Raw genomic sequence first — 21,137 nt, 5'->3', positions numbered from 1 at the left:
ACCCTCCGGTTCTCCCTCAAATAAACACTTTTAGCTATGTCAGCAATTTTGCCGTAGTTTGCACTGTTAGCTCTGTTAGCACCGTTAGCTGGCCGTCAGCATGTTGAGAGCTGTCGAGAGGCAATCGAAATGTCCCCAGTCTCAGATTTTGCAGATATAATGCGTGTCATCGGTGCTCCCGGGTCAGATTCTTGAGGGGTGCAGACTGTCAGACCCTGCTGCAGTAAAATTAGATTTTTTTCTAAATGGACTCAAGTGCTCTGAAACTTAAGTCCACAGGACTGCCAAAATCAGCACAAAATGAAACGTCATTGTCGTAGCTTTAATCAAGTAAAACAAGACTTGGCCATTTGTCCAGATGTGTGAAGGAAACTCATTTAAAGTTGAACTTGTTTGTTTGAACTGGGAAATGTGAAATATCTGCTATACAGCTTCTCCAATTGCTGTAAAACATGTAAACAACCACACATGACAACCTTTGCCTTCACTGTGATGTGAATAGTAAATCTTGCTGTAAGAATTGCTGCCACCCGCTGTTGATATTGGCTATATATATTATTAGATAGCTGCGTTTGTGAGCACAGTTAGATCTCAATGCTGGAAGTCAGGCGCAAGCAGAGGGTTGACTCTGTAGGGATGTCCTGGCGACTGATCTCATTCCCATCCAGTCGCAGCGTCCGGAGCTTGGAGAAGTTGGTCACATCCACAACGCTGCAGAAACTACCCAGAGTGAACTCTAATGGGGCAGATGGGGAGGTGGTAAAGAACGCATTTGAGTCTTCCCAAAATATTCTAAACATCCAACAACTCAGCACCTCCACAATATATCAGTAAGAAATGAAACTGCTGCTACAAGTGGTCCAACTTATTTTGCTATAATATTAAGTATTCATGAATAAATATGCAAAAATTGTATAGAGTTTTCGTAAAAAACATCCTTAGTGAATGTTTTGACAATCTGCTTCATCAGGACTGTGTGTGTGTGTGTGTGTGTGCGTGTGTGTGTGTGTGTGTGTGTGTGTGTGTGTGTGTGTGTGTGTGTGTGTGTGTGGTTCGATCAGATTTGATTGACAGTGGCCTGGAAAAATCATTAAACTGTCTTGTTTTTTATTTACAACTGTTGCTAAATCCTTATTGGTGCATAGAAGCATTTTACAAAAGAGCCCCGTCCACATTCCAGTGTGAGTTTTATGCAGAACTCGATTGCTCATAGAAGCTGATTAAGAAAACACCTGTATTCACTTTACCTTTGATCTGGTTGGCTTGCAGATAGAGATGCTGTAGTGTGGTGCTCACTGGAGGGATTCTCTCCAGTTTATTGTAACTCAGGTCCAGCTCCACCAGCCCAGTCACATTGAAGGTGTTGGCAGGGATACCCTTGTCTGTTAGCTGATTGTGAGCCATCCTGACGTACTGCAGCTGAGTGAACCGGCCCATGAAACCCTCAGGTAGAGAATCAATGGAGTTGAACTCCAGGTAGAGCTGGTGCAGATGTTCGGGGAGTGCCTCTGGGACCTGGGATAGGAACACTGTGATAGGATTGCAGATTCACTTCATGGGACACTCGCAAACACACAGATACACACAATTACCTTCGTCAACTTGTTGCCACTGATCTCCAGCAGTGTGAGGGATTTGAGTGCCGTCAGTGACGTGCCCATGTCTGTGACCGCGTTGTCGTGGAGATACAGGATGGTGAGGTTATCCATTCCCTCCAGGTCTGCAGGTGTTACCTAGGCAACAGTAGAAATAACACTGAAGTCTAATGTCTGTGACGTGTACGTCCAAAACATCAGAAGAGAACAGAGACGCATCAATATCAAACTATGCCAAACATTACCTTTTCAATCTTGTTGTGGTCGATTCTCAGGTCTTGCAGGGTGCGAGGGAGGTTTGAAGGAAAGGAGGTCAAGTTGTTGTGCTGCAGATATAAACGCTCGAGTCCCTTCAGCTGTAGAAATGCCTACAAAAGGATTTGGAGAATGAACACCAGCAGAAGATAAAATAAGATAATCTTTTATTAGAGGATTACAGCAGCATAGTGCATAGTGCAAACAAGAGACAAATGTATCAAAACAAGTGTTATAAATATGTAATAAACAGTAAAGAATATTAACTAAGTAAAAAAAGTAAAAATCCACAATAACTCAAATATAACTATAACTAAAAACTAAACATATTATATATACAGATGAATAATTGTTGTATTGTACGGTGTATTTATAGTGCACAGATTATTTTGTGTTTGGTGGTCTACTGGGAGCACAGCTCATCCACGTAGTATTCATTATTAAAAGATATATTTTTAAAAAAGGTCTTTGTGGAAATATCAGAATCAGTGTTTGATTGCTCAGCCTGCTAGCTGCTGCAAAAAGTAGTTCACATGCAATGGACACTACTTTTTTCATTGCATTGTGGAATTTTGAGGACACTCGGGGCTCAACACCAACTCTCAAAAGAGGTCGCCAGGGTGGAACCAGGCGGCAGCTTTTGGTTGCTGAAACTGAAAATATAGTTGCTATTTTTAGACACCTTACATTTTGAGTAATCAAGATACTGTGCAGTTATACCTCAGCTTATTAATGAAAATATTGCGATTGGCAAGTGTTCATTGGCCTGTGTGCCAGTTCTTGCAGCCTTTTCCTCATTATGTCGTTGAGCTGATCACTCTTGTTGCCTCGAGCTCCAGTGCTCGTCTCGCCCTGTGGTTCTGTGGGATGTGCTACATTGAACTAGTGAATTTTGATGTATCACTTATCAAGGTGTTGTGCACTCTTTGCAGTATGATTTTCCATTCACAGAATTCACAAATTTTTTTGAAGTTTTTTGTTCGGGTCTTTGTCAGTATAATCAGTTTTCACGTTTGTTTGAGATGTTGACGGGTTTGTCGAACTTTTCAGGCCACAGTCAAAAAACTTGCTTCCCCATTCTCTAAAACAGATGCCTGTGCGCTTGTGAGTAAATTCACCAATGCATATGCAGCGTTGTCTGGTTCGAGTTCTGACTGTAACTGCAATATTTAAAAAAGAATTAATGCAGCAAATATTAAAGTAGTATTTATTTTGGGGTTTTTGCGGTTTGCTGTCCCTATTTGTATATGTTAAAAAGTGGTTACCACTGAGTGTAACCAAAGACCAAGAGTTGAGCCCTCGCACTATATGGCGGATCAATTTACACATTCGGACACTCAAATAAAATGGCGTACAGTAAATGTAGTGCATTATAAAGTAATAGGGAGTGGTTTTGCTTAATTCAAAAATGTGATTGGCTGTATGGAGGACGAAAACTAAAGGTATCATGATGGATTAATACAAAGGCATCATAAAACCGAAACAAAAATGTCTCCTGTTTTTTTTTTGCAATGTGATTTACTCAACACATATGTATGCTGAGCAGAGAAAAAAAATACAATTTGAATTAATTTCAGATGGACTTTAAACTAAGAACCACATGTCCAAATGCAGAAAAGGCCCACCTTATGCTACATCACATAAACCTTTTGTAACATTACACTTAATTAGCCATCTGACAACCATTTAGACCAGCATTACCGTTTCATGCTGTGAGCTTACATGTGAGGCTGGACTGAGACCAGATGTAAGTTTACCTTCTCGCCAATGGCGTCAGATGTCAGCTGGTTGTAGTGCATCATGAGCCACACCAGATTGATTGCATTTACTAGAGCTGAGTCGGGTATAGCAGTGATGGCATTGTTTTGGAGGTACAGGTATTTCACGCGGGAGGGGACGGTTGGCATGGCTGTCAGGCCCCGCCCATCACAGTACATGGCGACTGGGAAGGAGGGGGGGCAGTCACACTCATCTGGACAATCCCCTCCTGTGCTGTCTGCATGCAGGGAGCCATATCTTTGGCTCTGCGCGCCGTAAAGCCAGGCGAATGGGTCCCGTCCATGGGAGCAAGAGAGTGGCAGCAGGGCAGACAAGAGGAAGACAACCACCACACGCATGGTCACAGTCACACAAACTTTCACTGTAATCTAACAGAGACAAAGACGGAGAGACAAAGCAACACAATTCAAAATAGAAATAAATTTATTCACACTTTGTTAATTGGGCTGTATTGATTCAGAGTGTTGACTCAGCTGAGAGTAAACTGACTGTGTTCTTTTGCCAACTCTTTGTATCCTCTTAGGGAAAGTTTCTCTCTTATACAATATGGGCTAGAGGTGGATTTGCATAAATAGATGAATAAAATGTTGTTTAAAATCATAACTTTATAGATAAAGATGCTCGATGACCAGCCAAAGGCACCGTGCAGACTTGTTTTAGAAATATAACTGCTGTAGAGAGGTACATTCCTGGTGGTCTTAATCCACAGGGAATCCAGAGAGGAAGCATTAAAAAAAGAAAAAGAACTAGCCATGAATGCCAGCTTTGTTAAAGGTTCTCACTGCTGCCCCCAAATTGTGGGAAAATATCCAATAATTACCCTCTGATTTACAGATAATTAAAAACAGCTCAAACTAAAATGTTACTCGATCATCACATGTTTATTCATCTCCTATAAGGTTTCATAGGCAAATACCACAGAGCCAGACAGACAGACACATGTTCAAACACATGCACGAAGGCAAACAAACACACACACACCTACCTGATCACACAGGGTCGCCCTCGTTGTCCCTCTCTCTCACAGTGTGCTCAGGACTGAAGGGGACTCTGACAAACACTTTGTAAAAAAAAAAAACTTTCCTCCCCTCCCTGCTCTCCTTTATGTTCTGCCCCCCTCTCCAGCCCTCTCTCTCTGTTCCTTTACTGGTTCCTTCCACCCACCCATCCACCCGCCTGCACCCCATTTTGTTAGCTCAGTCATGACCCAACACACCCCACACCCCTTTCTGGAGCCTCTTTCTCCACTAATGTGAGCACATTCAGTCTCTTTCAGCTGAACCCCACCATTTCTTCAATAGTTAACATTTGCACCTTTGCAACCCCGTCTATTCTTGTTACAGATGAGTGTGTGTGTGTGTGTGTGCATGTGTAATTTGGTTTTACACATGTTACTGTGCATTATGCATTTTTGATGAATAATAGTCAATCTATTCCCATGCCAACATGCCTGACAGTGTGAAAAGTGTCTGTAAAGGGCCATGTCATGGTTAAAGGGGATATAGTAATATACTACACAATACAAAACTACTACAATCAGAATAATACTATGCAAAGAAAATAGTTTCTTAGCTTTCAAACATTAATTAGAGTGACTGATAATAACAAAATAATATATCCAAACCCTCTTCAGCCCACTTGGCAAACGTTTTGTAGCAAGGGTTGCTCTAACTCTCTCCATTCCTCTGCAACAACAGTACATATTGTAAAGGGTTAAATGAAAACATGTGTGAAAGACTGTATGGCCTTAATGCGGGCCTCTTCCTGCCTCTGCATCTTTCCTCTGACGTAATCTCCATCTGAACAAGCGTTATCCCTTTTATCTTCTCTCCATCTCCTTCTCCGTATGTTGTTATTGTGGGACACATTTTTACAACGTGAGAAGGGAAGAGTAGTGTGATTGTTTAATAGACAGCCAAACATGTTTGCACAGGAGAATGGTCTGTCTGGGCTTTTATGCATTTTAAAATGAAATGTTTAACACATGGCATAGTCTGTGTGAAAACTGACTGATGGTTGAACAAAAGCAGTACAGAAAATAATTGTTTCCTTTTGGTGTACCATTTCATGTGGAGTAAAAACCACTGCCTTGTGTTTCCTTTAAAGATCCACATATACTATGTTCTCCATCAATGCATCTTCTGCACGTTTCATCCTCATGTGGTGCAATAAACAAGGAAAGACCTGTGGCTGTGAAGTTGGCACGTCAAATGTGTAAACAAACACTAGTTGAGTTGACTAAAGCGCAAGGAAGAGCTGTGGCCCTACGACTCTGCCCTGGATCTGTCACTTTCTTTCTGAGAGTTAGATTTGAAGATCAATACCAGGTAGTGATGCAACTGATCCTAAAGCTCAGCGGAAGCTCTAGTCTACGCCACCTTTTTCTGCAGAAGTATAAATTAGGCATGAGGATGAGTGCAGTATGATTCATCAAACAGATGGTTACATAGAGCGTGTTTTCTCCCGGCAGGCTGAGGAAATGCTGGTCGATGTTGGAGGAAGGCTGAGTGCAAATGCTCCTCCTTGCCACGTGAAGGGATACAGGCGGCTGGAATCGACTCAAACGATCCAGAGATATTGGGGCAGCCATTTAATTTGGATTGAAGTTTTTCTCTTCTTCGGCTGCTGTTAAAGTGAGAGTTGGTCGTCGATAAGACTTATACCGTTTGAATCTGTATTTCTGCTGTGTACTCATTTAGTTGCTTGGTGTTGACTTTCGTTTAAAAATGGTTACCGTGAGGTTTTAGCCAAGCTTCTTCCCGTTTTGTGGGTGGGCAGGATGAATATGTTGCTACATGTCCTTATCATGGGGTTTGTTGCGAGATTGACAACTGCCCCCCGTACCGGGAGCGCTCGGGTTTAATTTAATAACGCGGTGGCTTTAGTAGCCATAATTATAAACCGTATCCAATGAATGTGGATCACTCTGACTCTGAACAGTTTAGTGATTGCAAAGTCTGGTACACTGGTAGCCAACACTTAGTTTAGTTAAAGTTAGCTCACTACATTACATTATATTCCGTTGGGGCCATGAGACAAAATCCGACCAGCTGAGACGACGGCCTTCCTTTGACTGTTGGAGTCCACTCTGCACTCCTAACTGCTGCAAACCTTTTCTGACATCTTTTTCTTTCTAAAGGCGACGTTAGAATGAAATATTCCTGTCTCCTTTTGTCTTGTCACATCACACTGCACAGGGTGGGTCATCGGTGTTTCAGCTGTAACCGCCGTAATGAGAGCAGTGCAGAAAGGCATCCATAAGCTAACCAGTGGGGCACACTCACACACCTTTATAGCAAATAGTTGTTTGCTGCTTTATTAATGATCTGAATATCAAATGTAGCACCTTTAGTGAAAACTTAAACAGTGATATGAACCAAACTGTGGCTGAAAAAGCGTGGGCTGAACTCAACTGTTGATTGTTAAACCCATGGCATATTTCCCAGAATGTTGAAATATTCCTTTAAGCCTGTTATGATGCTTTGAAAATGTGTCCAATTAAGGGCTACATCATCTTGGTGCTCGACCAAATAATAGTCCTGTCAACAGTTATCATAACTACAGTAAGAAAAGGCTAGTGTGCTAGTTAAACTGGCATAGTGCCTTCAACATGTTATTTAACCCTTCCGTTGCCCTCAGTCCGTCCGTATAAATCCCATGTCCTGTGGCTGAAGCCGTCCCGAGGACTTCACCGATTACCGCATGTAGGGCAGAATGCCAGTGTACAGCCTTTGCATATATATATTTTACACCTGTAGCACAGAGTGTGGGTTTTACAGTCCTTCTTCGGTGGGCAGATCTGACACCTCTTGCGCTTACTTGCCGCGGGTGGCGAAACGGAGGCAGCCTCCTCCGCCGCCGTTGCCGCAGCGGTGCCCGGGGCAGCTGGATGCTGCGGTTGATCACGTGATCTAGCCCTCTGGACGGCTTTCACGAGAGCGGCGGAGGCTTCCGTGCGGGGGAGACGCTCCCTCCTTTCCATGAACGGAGTCACAAGGGCCTTTCCCATTCCGTAACTACCTGAGAGATGTCCACCGTCACCACCACCGCCACCACATGTCTGTACATGTAGAGAAGATGACGTCAGTAATGATTCGTTATTGGGGTTTTTTTTGTCCCCAGAACGGGTCGCTTTCGACCCACGCGAGGACAACGGGAGTGAGAGACGCGAGGATAGAGACTCTGAGGTGGGTCGTTTTGACCCAATGGGACAACGGGAGGTGGCGTAGCGATGGGAGAGACTCTGAGGCGGGTCGCTTTGACCCACCCGAGGACAACGGGAGTGAGAGACGCGATGGGAGAGACTCTGAGGCGGGTCGCTTTGACCCACCCGAGGACAACGGGAGTGAGAGACGCGAGGATAGAGACTCTGAGGCGGGTCGTTTTGACCCAATGGGACAACGGGAGGTGGCGTAGCGATGGGAGAGACTCTGAGGCGGGTCGCTTTGACCCACCCGAGGACAACGGGAGTGAGAGACGCGATGGGAGAGACTCTGAGGCGGGTAGCTTTGACCCGTCGGGACAACGGGAGAGAGAGACGCGAGGACAGAGACTCTGAGGCGGGTCGCTTTGACCCACCCGAGGACAACGGGAGTGAGAGATGTGAGAGAGAGGGTAGAGAGATGCGAGGACAGAGACTCTGAGGCGGGTCGCTTTGACCCACCCGAGGACAACGGAAGGGGTTTAACCAAACGATCGATTATCCTCCGCCGGTCGTTTCTCACACACACACACACACACACACACACACACACACACACACACACACACACACACACACACACACACACACACACACGCACACACACACCAACGCTAAACACGGGGATTGTTGCACTTTGACAATGAACACTCGCACACCGTAGCAATTGGTATACCCAAGGACTTATTTTATTTCCTTTTTTTTTTTAACACAACAAACACGGGTTACACAGCACGTTGCAAGCATTACAAGGGCAGGAAAACAACAAAGCGGTCCCTCGCCACGTCCGTCCAAACCGGTCGAGATCGTCAACGTTCCGACGCAACGTCGACCGAGGCGGACAGTTCGCTCGCCAGGTCCATTCGGTCGATTTGCGAGAAGATGAGACGCATCACAAACGCCGCAGAGCGAGAGTGCGCCGATACGATCGCGTAAAATAGGTCATTTTCTCGATCCTTCCGAAGGGCAAACGCTGGCAACCCTCGACGAGGTCCCAGGACAGCAAGAGTTTCACTCTGTCCAGGTCGCGTCGCGGCAGGTCCCGCAACGCCCTGCTCAAACGCGACGCCCCGATGGGCTTTCCGAGCAGATCGCACGCCGCGAGTTCCTCGGGGTTGAGCGCATCCAGATCGGTCACTCGGAACGCGGGGTCCAGGCTTCGGAGCGTGTCGGCTATCGCGTTTCGGGCGAGGTCCTCGCCCAAGTGCTGCCACATCTTCTCCATCAGAGTCTCCGGGTATTTCGCGTACGACTTGTTGGACCTGAGCTTCCGACGCATGAGGCCGATCTCCTTCTTCGCCTCGGGATTCAGGGGATTCAGTCTCGTATAGCCGCCACGAGCTTGTCGAACGTGTCCCTGTTCGTCCTCAGGTAGTTCGCCATTTGAAAAAACGGAGTCGGTTGCATGTTCGCGTCTCTCCTCTCTACTGTCTGCTCTCTCGGGCGACCGAAGATGCGCGAGTGTACAACGTAGTATCGCCTAGAATATATGTGTAAGTAAATATATCTATATATATATATATATATATATATATAGATAGCGTAGCGAGGGGAGGGACTCTGATGCGGGTCGTTTTGACCCACCCGAGGACAACGGGGGGTGGCGTAGCGTAGCGAGGAGAAGAGAAGAGACTCTGATGCGGGTCGTTTTGACCCACCCGAGGACAACGGGAGGTAGCGTAGCGTAGCGAGGAGAGGAGAAGAGACTCTGAGGCGGGTCGTATTGACCCGCCCGAGGACACCGGGATAGAGATAGTGAGTGTGAGTAAGGGGAGTAAGATGAGATAGCCGGGAGTGTCAAAGGTGGGTCACTTTGACCCACCAGAAGAAGACAAGGGGAGATAGATAGCGGGGAGACTCCGATGTGGGTCGCTTTGACCCCTCGAGACGACGGAAGGGTTAAGGTGGTTGTTGTATGTAGCCATCGTGTCAAACGTCTGGCAATAAAAGGCTTCAAAGATCAAAAAAGGGAAGAAAGCAACATCCAGATGGCCACATTGTATTAAAGCTGATCTGGAGAACTGGGGTGAGGAATTTAGAAGGCCAAGATTTTGATTGTTGAAGCTTAAAGTCAGGAGGATTGACCGGCTAGTACTCTAACCTTGTAAAACACTACACCAGTCATATTTATTTTAGATGTGATTTTATGGGTAATGGACTCAACACAGCCTTATTTTTCATCTGTGAGCTGAACCGGATGAACTCCGACCCTTCACTCATCACTGAGGACCGACAACATTATGAACCTTTATGAGGTTAACACCTCTTGCAACATAACATCAAAGGCCTGAGGGGGTTCAATAGATCAAGTATGATGTGTATGTGTGTGACAGAAAGACACATATCGACATGTAAAAACACTATAAAGAAGTGTAAAAGAGCGAGAAGGAAAGGGTGCATCACTTATCGGTTAGAGCGAGAGAAATTGATTCTCTGCTGACCAGGACTTCAAAGGCCCAGGTTGACTCTGCATAGCCCCCAACACTAACCTAACCCCCACCTATGTGTGTCCCCCTGTCTTCTGTCTGGGTCATGCGTAGAAGATCAGAAGACCAAACCCTTTCCACTCAGGCTGTGAACTCTTCATGAATGTCACAGGAATGTTCATTCTGAAGGTTGCTTCTCTTGTCACTCACCTGCAGAAAAAAACCCGATATGAAATACTTAAAACTGTATTAACATCTTCCCACCCTAGCTTTCTCTCTATTTCCAGAATGAAAGCAGGTCAGTAATAGGAAATTCAAATTTTTTTTAGGCCGTCGTTCTGGATTAAATGGACTAAATGGTCTTATTATGTATGTATGGCAGTCAGATGTCCTTTCATCTTCTACAGAGTCATGTGGGATTGATTGATTTTTTTAGTGCAGTGTTGCTCTTTCTAAGAATGATGTAATGTTGAAAACATTTTTTTGTGTCTTTGGAAGAAGACACAGCATACAAACCTCAAACAAAATATTTTCAATTTAATCATGAATTAACAACTTTGTAAATTATTACCAGCTCATGGTGCAGTCTGTGGCAGTTTCTCTCTCTCTCTCTCTCTCTCTCTCTCTCTCTCTCTCTCTCTCTCTCTCTCAAACACACAGAAAACTTGTTTGTCACAGGATATTATACAAGCACACATTCATTTCCGAGACACAAACTATAACCATAATCATAATAATTACTTGCATAACTCCAACCAACGCTTACACTTACCTTAACCCAAAACCAACTCTAAACCCTGCAATTTAATGGTGGACCTTGTGGTAACTGGATTTTTGTCTGTGCAGCGTGATTTATACAAGTTTACACACACAACATTACATAAACAGTTTCATAACCTTACACAAACAACACATGTTCATAAAGAAGATGCACTGATCATAATTTACATGAATGAATGAAACAAATGAATTGTAGAAATGATAAAGATTGGGTTTTAGCAGTCCCTGGACAATGTGTCTCCTTAAGGTAACTTGAACCATGGCACCTCAGGGCACAGGGGCAGCATAAACCATGTGATAGAAAGCAGATGTCCATGCAAACACACATACACACACACACACACACACATAAATCACGCACAGATGTTCATGATTACACCATGCCAAGCTTCGCATCTTTTTCTCATAAAGATGAAACCAGCGGGTTGTTATTTATGTATGTTGGTAACTATTTTAATTTTGGGTCTAATCTAAATTCTGGTGTTACATCTGCTATGTGCTAAAAAAAAAAAAGAGATCTTGAAAATACACTGAAGGGTGTTCTGGTGACTAAGACATTCACATAACTAAACCATCACCAGTTCCATGCCAGGGACCATCTGCTCTGTAGTAGTTAAACAACTGCAAATGTTTATTGTACAATGTGTAATTGTACAATAAACATTTGCAAAGACCTTTGCCTTAATTTATCCCAACCTGGAGCAAGCTTGTGCGTGATGTTGATTACAAAGAAAACAGGGCCCTCTAGTGTCAAAAACAAGAACTGTTGAGGGGCAGATTGAGTCAGCAGATGGTGAGTGAAATTATGAGAAGAGGAAGAACAATTGAGGTGGAAGAGGAAACTAATGAAGGCTTAAAACAACAACATGTTGGCAACAATGAATGAAATCCTCTCACTTCAAGTCCAGTTCTGTTAAAACAAAACAAAACAAAAAAATCACACGAACACACAGACAAAAACAAACAATTATGACAACATGAATGAAAAGTAATAAAATAATATAATTATATAATCAATGTTTTTATATTACCAATGTATAATAATCACAGCCTCTGCAGTACTTCTCAGCTCTAACGAGCGTTTTAAGGTCAGAGCTCTATGGTTCACTATTCTCGATGTTTAAATAACCGTAGGTCAACTTGATATGTCAGTGCTGTCCCCAAACGGCCAAAAAAAAATGTTATTGCAGGTTTTAAATTGCTTTGAAAAGGTGAAAATCTGACTTGGCAAACTTTCCATCTGATGCTGAGGATCATGTGATATGAATGAAACTCCAGAACGTCTAATAAATGGACCTCAACATGAGATTGTTTTTTCAACTGTTATTTCCAAGGTTACGGTTGAACCTAACGTAAAGGTAATCTGTTGAGTTTTCTTGACAATAAACAGAAGTCATGCTTATATTCTGTGTTTCTCACCATAACTTTTGAAAAAGATTTCCTGCTAGCAGTCTTCTTCTATCCTGCCTTTTCCTCAAAATGTCTTCAGACACAAAGCCGAACACTCTGCAGTGCAGGTAAAGCATGAATCATTGTCAGTGTAGAGTATTTGTGGTTTTCAGGGATCAGCTTTAGGCGTGCCCTTACAATTTCCTACAACCTGTTTGAGAGCTGGCAGGTTCAGCATATCCTCAAACAGGAAACCACCTGAGGGCAATGCCTGCTTTGGGAAATGCTTTGTATTGTTGTATTGCTTTTCTCAGCAGTTACATCAGAATGGACATCATATTATTGTTGGTAATGTGTGTCTCATCATATTTGTTTTGTGTAGCTGTCACTGGATGACTTCTTGTTCATACTGTTCAAAGTAAACTTGCTACTGTACTTTTTATAGAGGTTTAGTTTAACATTGGTGCCATTACTAATAATGGAGGCATGAAAGCATTCATTATGGCACAGACTTAGATTAAGACCTCATAATCAGCTTCAATTTGGCTCTTCTTTAACATCATCAGTAGTCTATTGATAACAATAACAAGACCGTTTTAATGCCGTATTTGAAACTTGGGGCTATTATTTCTGATTATTATTCATACAAAATTGGTGTTCAAAGTAAATTGTCATTTGTTTCCTGTGCCATAGATTTGGACATTACAATCTCTTGAATAAGAGTTATGTATTATAGGTTACATTTATTGTATTGTGTTTGCAATAATTCTGGGGGTCTTTGTAGTGGGCTAGGAAAACCATTTCACATTAACTTAAAACTTAACTTATTTAGAATGATGCTGACCCACAGCATCATTGCTGAAGCGTAATGCCCCTTTGCTCTCTCAGCACTGTTGCGGTTGTTCGCACTATTAGCGCTGTTAGCACCGTTAGCTGCGATGCCGTCGGGTCAGTTGCTGTCATGTTGAGAGCCACGTGGAGGTAATCCCTCAATCCTAGATATGCTCTGAATTTAGAATTTAGCACCTTTTAAATGACTGAACTGGAAAATGTAATGTGTAGATATAGATTTGTATTTTTGTGGATTCATTGGTTAAATTTAACGTAAGCATAAAGATATTTTCTATTTGGATTCGTATCCTGTTTGTCTCTAGTTTGTGCTTGTTGGTTTTTAGCTGTGGCCTTCCTTGTCATGCTGATTGCCCTCAGATCTCTCCTGACCACACCTGTCTTCATTGGTATAAGTGTCAGTCAGGTGATTGTTACATTTTATCCTGAAGAAAGCGGTTTGCTGCAGCGTCAGTCTTTATAAGATGAAATCAGTGACTGTATCCGAGTTATGAGAGTGCGGCTTTCCCATTCTGTCTTTGATTCTGTCTGCCTGTGAGCGTCTCACTACAATAGATGTGGGTTTTACTTCAGTTCTTTGAGCCTGCAGTTTGTATCTCACAACTGTTGCTTGTAAGCCACTGAAGTTTGAGTCTGACTCCCTTCAAAAACTTCACCCCCTTAAATTTTAATTTAGCATTTAGCTCTTCTTCCGTCTTCCTCAGCTTTCATTTGTTATAAGTAAAATGAAAATGTCTCTATTTATCCACCCATCCGTTCAATCTCTGTACCCACCTATCCTGTGTGGATTTGGGAGGTTAGAGCCTATCCCAGCACACATTGGGTAAAAATTGTATTACGTGTCAATAATTAAAATATAAATGTGACAGTAAAGCAACTTTTTTATAATCACAGGGGAAATATTCATGAAGCATACAAATTAATTCCAGTTAGCACTGACAGGATGTGAGAGTGCAGTGAATGTTTATGGGCAGGGCATGTAATGTTTCAGTGAACGGTGTTATTCTGGAGCAGAGGGATCAGAGCCAGCAGAGGATGGAAGAACGCCTTTTCCATTTCCTTCTGAGAAAATCTGACGGAGACAGAGCAGAGTGTGTGTAGGATGGTGAGGAGCTGCCAACAGGCTGCTGTTGACACCCTGTGTACCAGCTCTTACTTGTGTTTCCAGAAACCTTCACTCAACCAGTTAGAAGTCAGTTACAACTAGAAAAGTGCACTCGGTATTCATTTATCCTCATTAGCTTATATCAATGGTACCAGCTAGTTTTCCTGGGGCCTGAAATCCATCATATACATACTTTATGCAACATCCCATTTGTGTTATGCAAAGGTCAACTCATGTTCACCTCTAATTGTTTTACATTGGGAAAGCGGCCATACAAATTTTCTTAACATTACATTTCTTGTTCATTTACTTCATCATCATTTTTAATTAATTAGTCTTAGAATTAGTCAATGAATTAGCCTGAAGGGCCATCACCAGCGAACAAGAACAAAACAATGTACATTACTAACACTGAGCTATTGATCAGCTGCATAAGTAATGCATTATTAAATGAGAATTTAATGAGAATTTGCTGTAGGTTTGATGTGTGTAAACTGGGCAACTATTCCAATTAATTAAGCCACGATAAGTTAAGGCACTAGACTTTGGGCGAGGTAACCAGACGCCACCCTCTGGGGATTATATAGAAGTCTATGAGAAAATGACCCTATACTTCTCACTTGATTTATTACCTCAGTAAACATTGTAAACATGACTTTTATCTTTACAGGTTATCTTTACATACAATTTACTAACACATTAGTAAATTGTAGCCCCCCCCTCACACTTACAGGCACTCATTACTATTTAGGCTCCATTGTGGTTGTCATTCCATGTGTTTTTCCTAGAGGACGCTCTGTCCATGCTCTGATGGGAAATACTATCCTCACTTTTCCCTCTTGTTTTCCACCATTCGTCTTTTCTCTGCTCTGCTCTGCTCACACGCACAGTCAAACACATACAGATGGATGCACATGCAGAGTCACACACAAGGTTACACACACACACACACACACACACACTCAAGGAAACACACCCACAAACGCACACACAGAGAATGGTCTCCTTGGCTCCCCAGGTACTTTGTGTCTTGAATGCCTCCAGACAGAACAAATACTGTAGACCCAGACTCACACGCACACACACATTCACATGCACCATACTTGAATGCTGATCAAAACTTTCTCATATTCACTGAGAACTCTGTCCCAGAATCAGAATCTAAACCCAGTTGTCATAATTTATTTTCCTTCCTTGTCATTTGCTTTTCCCGCAGTTCTTGTCAGTCTTTTTGGGTATTTTATCCCCATGGTACAAGCAAACATGTTGCCACTAAATGTTGTGGAAAAAGTGAGGAAGATTATGGAGGAGGTCTGGGGTCTGGGATGTGGGCAGCGTTTGAAGAAGAGGAATGTATCAGACAGCGGTAAACATCGCCGGTAGCTTGAAAACACACACGCACATGCACCCAAAGTTCCATGCAGCTCCCGAGGGTTTCATTGGGAAATTAAGACAGCTTGTCTCCATTCTGATCAAACAGGTAAGTGTCAGTCTCTTGTTGGTTTATCCTCTGCGTCCATTTCCTCTCTTCTGCAAGGCAGGCAAAACTGGAAAAGTTCAAATCTGTGTGTCTGTTTAATTACGGTTGGTTTGATGAGGCGAGATTGCGTAACGTTGCTCATCTCTTGGAAACCGTTTTAGCATGTACTGTAAGACTGCAAAATTGCAAACATGCCGACAGTCAAACTTCCTGACGAGGCAAACCTTTCTCACTAACTATTGTGTCATACTGAGAGTCTGTGTTTGTCTGCAAGTGTGTGTTTGTGTGGACAGCTTTGTGGGTATTACCGTAATCATATACAGCTGTACATGCAGGGAAAAATGATGTATTCTTCCCCCTCATACTCAGAAGTTAGAAGTATATGTGTGCAAAGGCAGCCATCACACCTCACACTGACCTATTTTTCATCTTGATTTTCAGAGCCCAAGGGTTGCATCATTTCTTAAAGGAGCATCGCAGCAAAGTGGGGGTTTTGCGAGAGACAGGATATTGATTAATTAAGAGTCTAAACAACAGGATCACTAAAGTCATCACAATTCATCCTGAGGTGGACATGGACATCTGTACTCAATTTCTTGACAATTCATGTGGTAGATTTCAATATATTCTACTGGATAAGTAAAAACTTTGACCTGCTGGGGGCACTAGAAGTAAAGTCATGAGATCAACCAGGTCATTTGGATTCATCCTCAGTGAAATGTGAATGTCTCGCTAACAGTCGTTAATATTAAAAATGAAAACCCTTATTCTCGTAATGCAGCTCGATAGAGCCAAAAAAGACATTATACAACTTCCACAGCCTTATAAAATCAAGCTCATCATGACATGTTTAGTAAATAGATTCTGACATGTAGAAATTGCTCTGTCTTTCTGTTTCTGTTTAATTTGCAGGGTTACATATCTCACCAGCTGTCTCGATGGCTCTCCTGTGCTGTGCTGTGTTGCTGCTGCTGCTGTGTGTTTTCGACTCTGCCTTAGCCACTGTTGTAGTTGACATCGACTATGGAGGTTTTCCTCTGTTGATTAATCGCCTGCTGGGTGAGCCCAGTGTGATGAGCCTGCAGGGACGGATGGACGCGGCCTGGTTTCGAGCCAACAACCCCCAGGCCTGCCCTCAACAGTGTGACTGCCCCATCCACTGGCCCACGGCGCTCTACTGTGACCACAGAGGTCTGGCAGAAACCCCTGACCGCCTGCCGGACCGAACTCAATACCTGTTTCTTCAGGTAGAACAAACACTGACACGGGAACTGAGCGCACGTTGCCTTTACAACGGTCTGCTATTAACCCACTGTGGTTTTTCAGTTCTTGTTCACATTGTACACTTCCCACAGTGGCTGACCTCCGCTGCACTATACTGTATATGTTTAATTCTAACTGTAAAAGTATGAAAAGTCAAAATCCGTTAGGCATTTTTTCCTTTTGTTCCCAGGGCAACAACATCTCGTCCTTGTCCTCCTCTTTTCTGACCAACATTACCGCTCTACGCTGGCTCATCCTGGACCACAATTAGCTGCAGGATCTGGTCTCGCTGCAGAACCAGACCCAGCTGAGCTACTTTTTTGCCAACCACAACCACCTCAGATCAGTGCCAAACACTCTACCAACTGGACTCAAGCAGCTGCGACTGGCCCACAACCGAATCAGAAGCATCAGCCCTGCAGCTTTCCAGAACCTGCACAACTTGACACTGCTGCTGCTGCAGGGAAACAGACTGCAAATCATCACAGAGGGAGACCTCAAAGGTATAGAGTGATGTGTCATTTCCTGTCTTTACACATGCAGAATCTATTGGGGTGGAAAGTGAGAGAATCCTGCTCTTGTGTACCTGTTCACATTGTGCAAAAACAACAACAATACAGTAGACATACATATAGTACGTTTTCATGTTTTTCCCTTTGTTGCTGGCTACAAGTGTCCATTTTACCTCAGTGGTTATTAGTGGTGGGAGTCAAGCAGCTGTTTAATTCAACAGTGATCTGATTTAATTTCAAATATGTAACGCGTCACAACATCTCACACTCTGTCATAATTTAATTTGATACTTCTAAATGTAAAACAGTTCTACGAATCAAAAGTAAGCAAATAAAACACAATTTAAAAGCCTGTAAAGAGCAACTTTTCTTCAAGGCAAAGCATAAGAACACGTCAGTTTGCTGTGTGCAGTCAGTACTAATATTTCAATGAATGCATTTTGATGTGTCAATGATTATTACTACTGTAACTAACATGATAGCTGTTACAAGTACCTGAACCATTTACTATACGTGTGAAGATGACAGTTTTAAAATATTTGCCCTGTGATGGTCAATTTGTTTTTGTAATCGTAAGTGTTTAGAACAGTCTGATTGACATTGAACATTGCTGGCATTTAACATTGACAATGTTAACACATTCTATATGTCTTACAAATTTGTCAGTATTAATATTTAGTGTGTGTGTGTGGGTTTTTCTTTTCCCCCTCGTCTTGCAGGTCTGTTCCGTCTGAACCTGCTGGACCTCGGTGGGAATTTGTTCTCAGCTGTCCCCAGACATTTACCCCCTTCTGTCCAGCAGCTCTATATGTCCAATAACACTCTCTCTGGACTGGGTGAAGACAGTTTTGGGGGATTTCTCAACCTTAAGTATCTTCGTCTAAGTCACTGTGGTCTGCAGAGCAGCGACGTCCACCAGCAGGTCTTCAACTTCTCCAGCTTGGTGGAACTGGACCTTTCTTATAACAGACTTAAAACCATTCCCACAGTCCCCACCACCCTGCAGTACCTCTACCTGGAGGCCAATGAAATACAAGGTGAGGTGCATACATACACAAAGAAAACATGCACAGACACACAGACACAAAATGCAGTCAACTTTCTCACTGACTTCATGTCTGTGAAATGTTAATTTCCTACACATGTGCACACATTCCTCCAGTTTACAATTCAACAAAACACTCATTTCTTGTGACAGCAAGGTAAGGTATGAGTGAGTTATGTGGTTGAACACCTGGAGATGTCTGACACCTTAACCATATTGTGAGGGAGAAGAAGAAATGCGGAAAATGTGACTGGGACGGGAGAGAAACCCGCACAGCCCCAGAGGCCTCCAACACAGCCAGCCTTCATCACTGCATACGGACTCGGGATTGGAGTTGGGCAGCTAGCAGGCGAGGCGAGTCAGATATGGAAGGAGAGAGATAATAAAGGGAGGGGAGGGACATGGAAAGACAAGAAGCCAGAGGAGGGTGGAGGAGAGGGAATATTGTGTGGCTGGTTGAGGGGAAAGTATGTTAGCAGAGAAGCGAGGAGAGTGGTATGAAAACATCGGTGCTGGATCCAGAGGTAAGAGTGCCAGATGAGCCAGAAGCACATGCTGTTCCCCTCTTCATGGTCTCCTCTTTCCTCTCTCTCTCTCTCTGCTGTCTGCTTCCCATCGCTCTGGCCTTTTTCGGCCAATAGGATTCTAATAACATTGCAGCAGACATGTAGCCTTTTTGACTCACACGACCATCAGTCAGCAATGACCTGGCATGCAATTTTGGCTCATGGGCTCTGGCAAAGTGAAAGTATGTTCTCGATCTGTGAAGCAGCAGACAAAGGGGCTGTGTACCAGCGGGACAGACAGACGGCAAAACACTTTTACAACAACACACACCTCATCGTCTAGCTAGCAGCACGACTGCTACCGCGGCTCTTGTCTGCCAAAGCCTACAGTCTGGGCCGAGGGAGCCTCTAATACTGAAATGAAGTGAGAAAGCAAAAGAGGGCGTTGTGGTTTCCTCATCCTCTGTTTTCACCACAGCACCTGCAAGACTTTCAGGAAATGAAAGCTCTGTGAGCAGAAGAGAGACATTTGCAGGCCGTACAGACCCTCTTTGGTAAGGCAAATGTCATGATGGGATTAAAGCGTTTCATTTTAGTAGTTTATCAAAAAATATATAATGAACAACACATGGTACATGATGTGAAATCAAAGCTGTCTTCACTGGTTTAGTATCTACAGCGCTTTGACAAGACGGTATTAAGCAGATGGCTGTCACTTTGGTGAATAATGAGTTTATAACAATGAAATATGGTCTGTATATGTTTTTAAATTCCTGTCTGTTTTCTGTCTGTTCACCGCAGAGTTCAATGTGACCAGTTTCTGCAGAGAGTGGGGACCTCTCTCCTACTCCAGGATGAAGATCCTACGATTGGAGGGAAACAAAATGTCCTACCAACAGCTGCCATCTGACTGGGTCTTTTGCCTGAGAGTGCTTGAAAGTATTTACATCTGATCCACTCTCTGAATAAGCAACAACATAGGGTAACTGTATGTCAGGGGCCAACTTCATCTAGAAAGAAAACGTGACTCAACCTAAGATTTTTGTTCTGCTAGCCAACTCGTCACTAGTGAAGTCAAACAACTCAGCCTGCATCTACAGCTTTAAGACTTGAATGCATTATGTGTTTAAGATGTAGATACACACCCAGGCACTGAAAGGAAAACCTACCTTCAAAAGATGCCAAAGCTTGAATGTGCGCTAATCCAGTGTTATTTTATCATAATGCCAAAAGCCCTGATCCAAACATTTCTCATACCACCATTCCTTTGGGTCTCTCTCTCTCTCTCTCTCATTACATTGTTTCCAAGTTTTGCCTCACCAGGGTTAAACATCTGTGTGTAATTACCGAATAGGAACTGTGACAAAACCTCTAATTTCTGACTGTAGAGAATAATGTGCTCTGGTTAAACTGAGTTATGTAAAGGAAACATGTATGAATGGCAAAAGTCAGTAGCTTTGTCATGAAAGAGTCTGACTCAGTTATCTGCACAGTGTTAAACAGCCACACCATAAAAAAATGTTCTGACAAAACGATTGAAAATCTTAACATTTAATAAAGCCCTTTTTGCAAAATATTGTTACATTGAACTTTGATTTGAAAATTGTTGTCTATCATCCTTTAAACGTGAAATTTGGTTTGCACAGCTAATAGAATGTATTTTAGAAAAATGTGTTAATATATTTGCTGAAATTCTCTTTACAAATGCTCTGACAAAAAATAAGAATATAAATCCATGTCCCAGGACTGTAATAAGCCCCGGCTTACCTGCCTGCCTACCTGTGAGCACACTTCCCGTGCACTCATTGCACGTCTCCGGAGTCTTCCACAAGCTGCTATCTTGACAACAGCCACGTTTGTTATTGACATTCATAATGATTATTTTGGGGTAGTGTCTTTGGAGGGAGACCTGAACTAACGGGCTGTCAGTTTTGCCTACATGGTGACTTTCT

The 21,137-nt window shown here is 43.1% G+C and overlaps 2 protein-coding genes across 2 annotated transcripts; one reads left to right on the top strand and one right to left on the bottom strand.

The window, feature by feature from the left end:
• Positions 1 to 584: 584 nt before the first annotated feature.
• fmoda (fibromodulin a) lies at positions 585 to 3,979 on the bottom strand. Its single transcript, XM_076110831.1, has 5 exons — positions 3,608 to 3,979; positions 1,841 to 1,963; positions 1,593 to 1,733; positions 1,248 to 1,515; positions 585 to 736 (listed from the first exon to the last, which is right to left on the bottom strand). Exons 1-5 carry the CDS (start codon positions 3,965 to 3,967, stop codon positions 585 to 587), a joined length of 1,044 nt encoding a protein of 347 aa, XP_075966946.1. The 5' UTR covers positions 3,968 to 3,979.
• Positions 3,980 to 15,642: 11,663 nt separating this feature from the next.
• Positions 15,643 to 20,735, top strand: LOC142970718 (lumican). The gene is given in 5 exon segments (XM_076111137.1): positions 15,643 to 15,745; positions 16,772 to 17,106; positions 17,313 to 17,625; positions 18,354 to 18,671; positions 19,987 to 20,735. Coding segments are annotated over 5 exon segments (1,221 nt in total). The 3' UTR covers positions 20,139 to 20,735.
• Positions 20,736 to 21,137: the final 402 nt, after the last annotated feature.

This window comes from Anarhichas minor, unplaced genomic scaffold (assembly GCF_050575085.1).
Source record: "Anarhichas minor isolate MPS153535 unplaced genomic scaffold, ASM5057508v1 ptg000043l, whole genome shotgun sequence".
Taxonomy (NCBI): Eukaryota; Metazoa; Chordata; class Actinopteri; order Perciformes; family Anarhichadidae; genus Anarhichas; species Anarhichas minor.
The sequence above is the reverse complement of the archived record's forward strand: the minus strand, read 5'-3'. Positions and strand labels throughout refer to the sequence as shown.

Bases quoted from the DNA above. Each gene is read 5' to 3' on its own strand.
- fmoda (XM_076110831.1), bottom strand. From the start codon at position 3,967: ATGCGTGTGGTGGTTGTCTTCCTCTTGTCTGCCCTGCTGCCACTCTCT. The intron at 1,734-1,840 runs GTAATGTTTGGC...ACTGTTGCCTAG, and splicing joins ACCACAACAAGATTGAAAAG to GTAACACCTGCAGACCTGGA. The intron at 737-1,247 runs GTAAAGTGAATA...CTGCCCCATTAG, and splicing joins GCAAGCCAACCAGATCAAAG to AGTTCACTCTGGGTAGTTTC.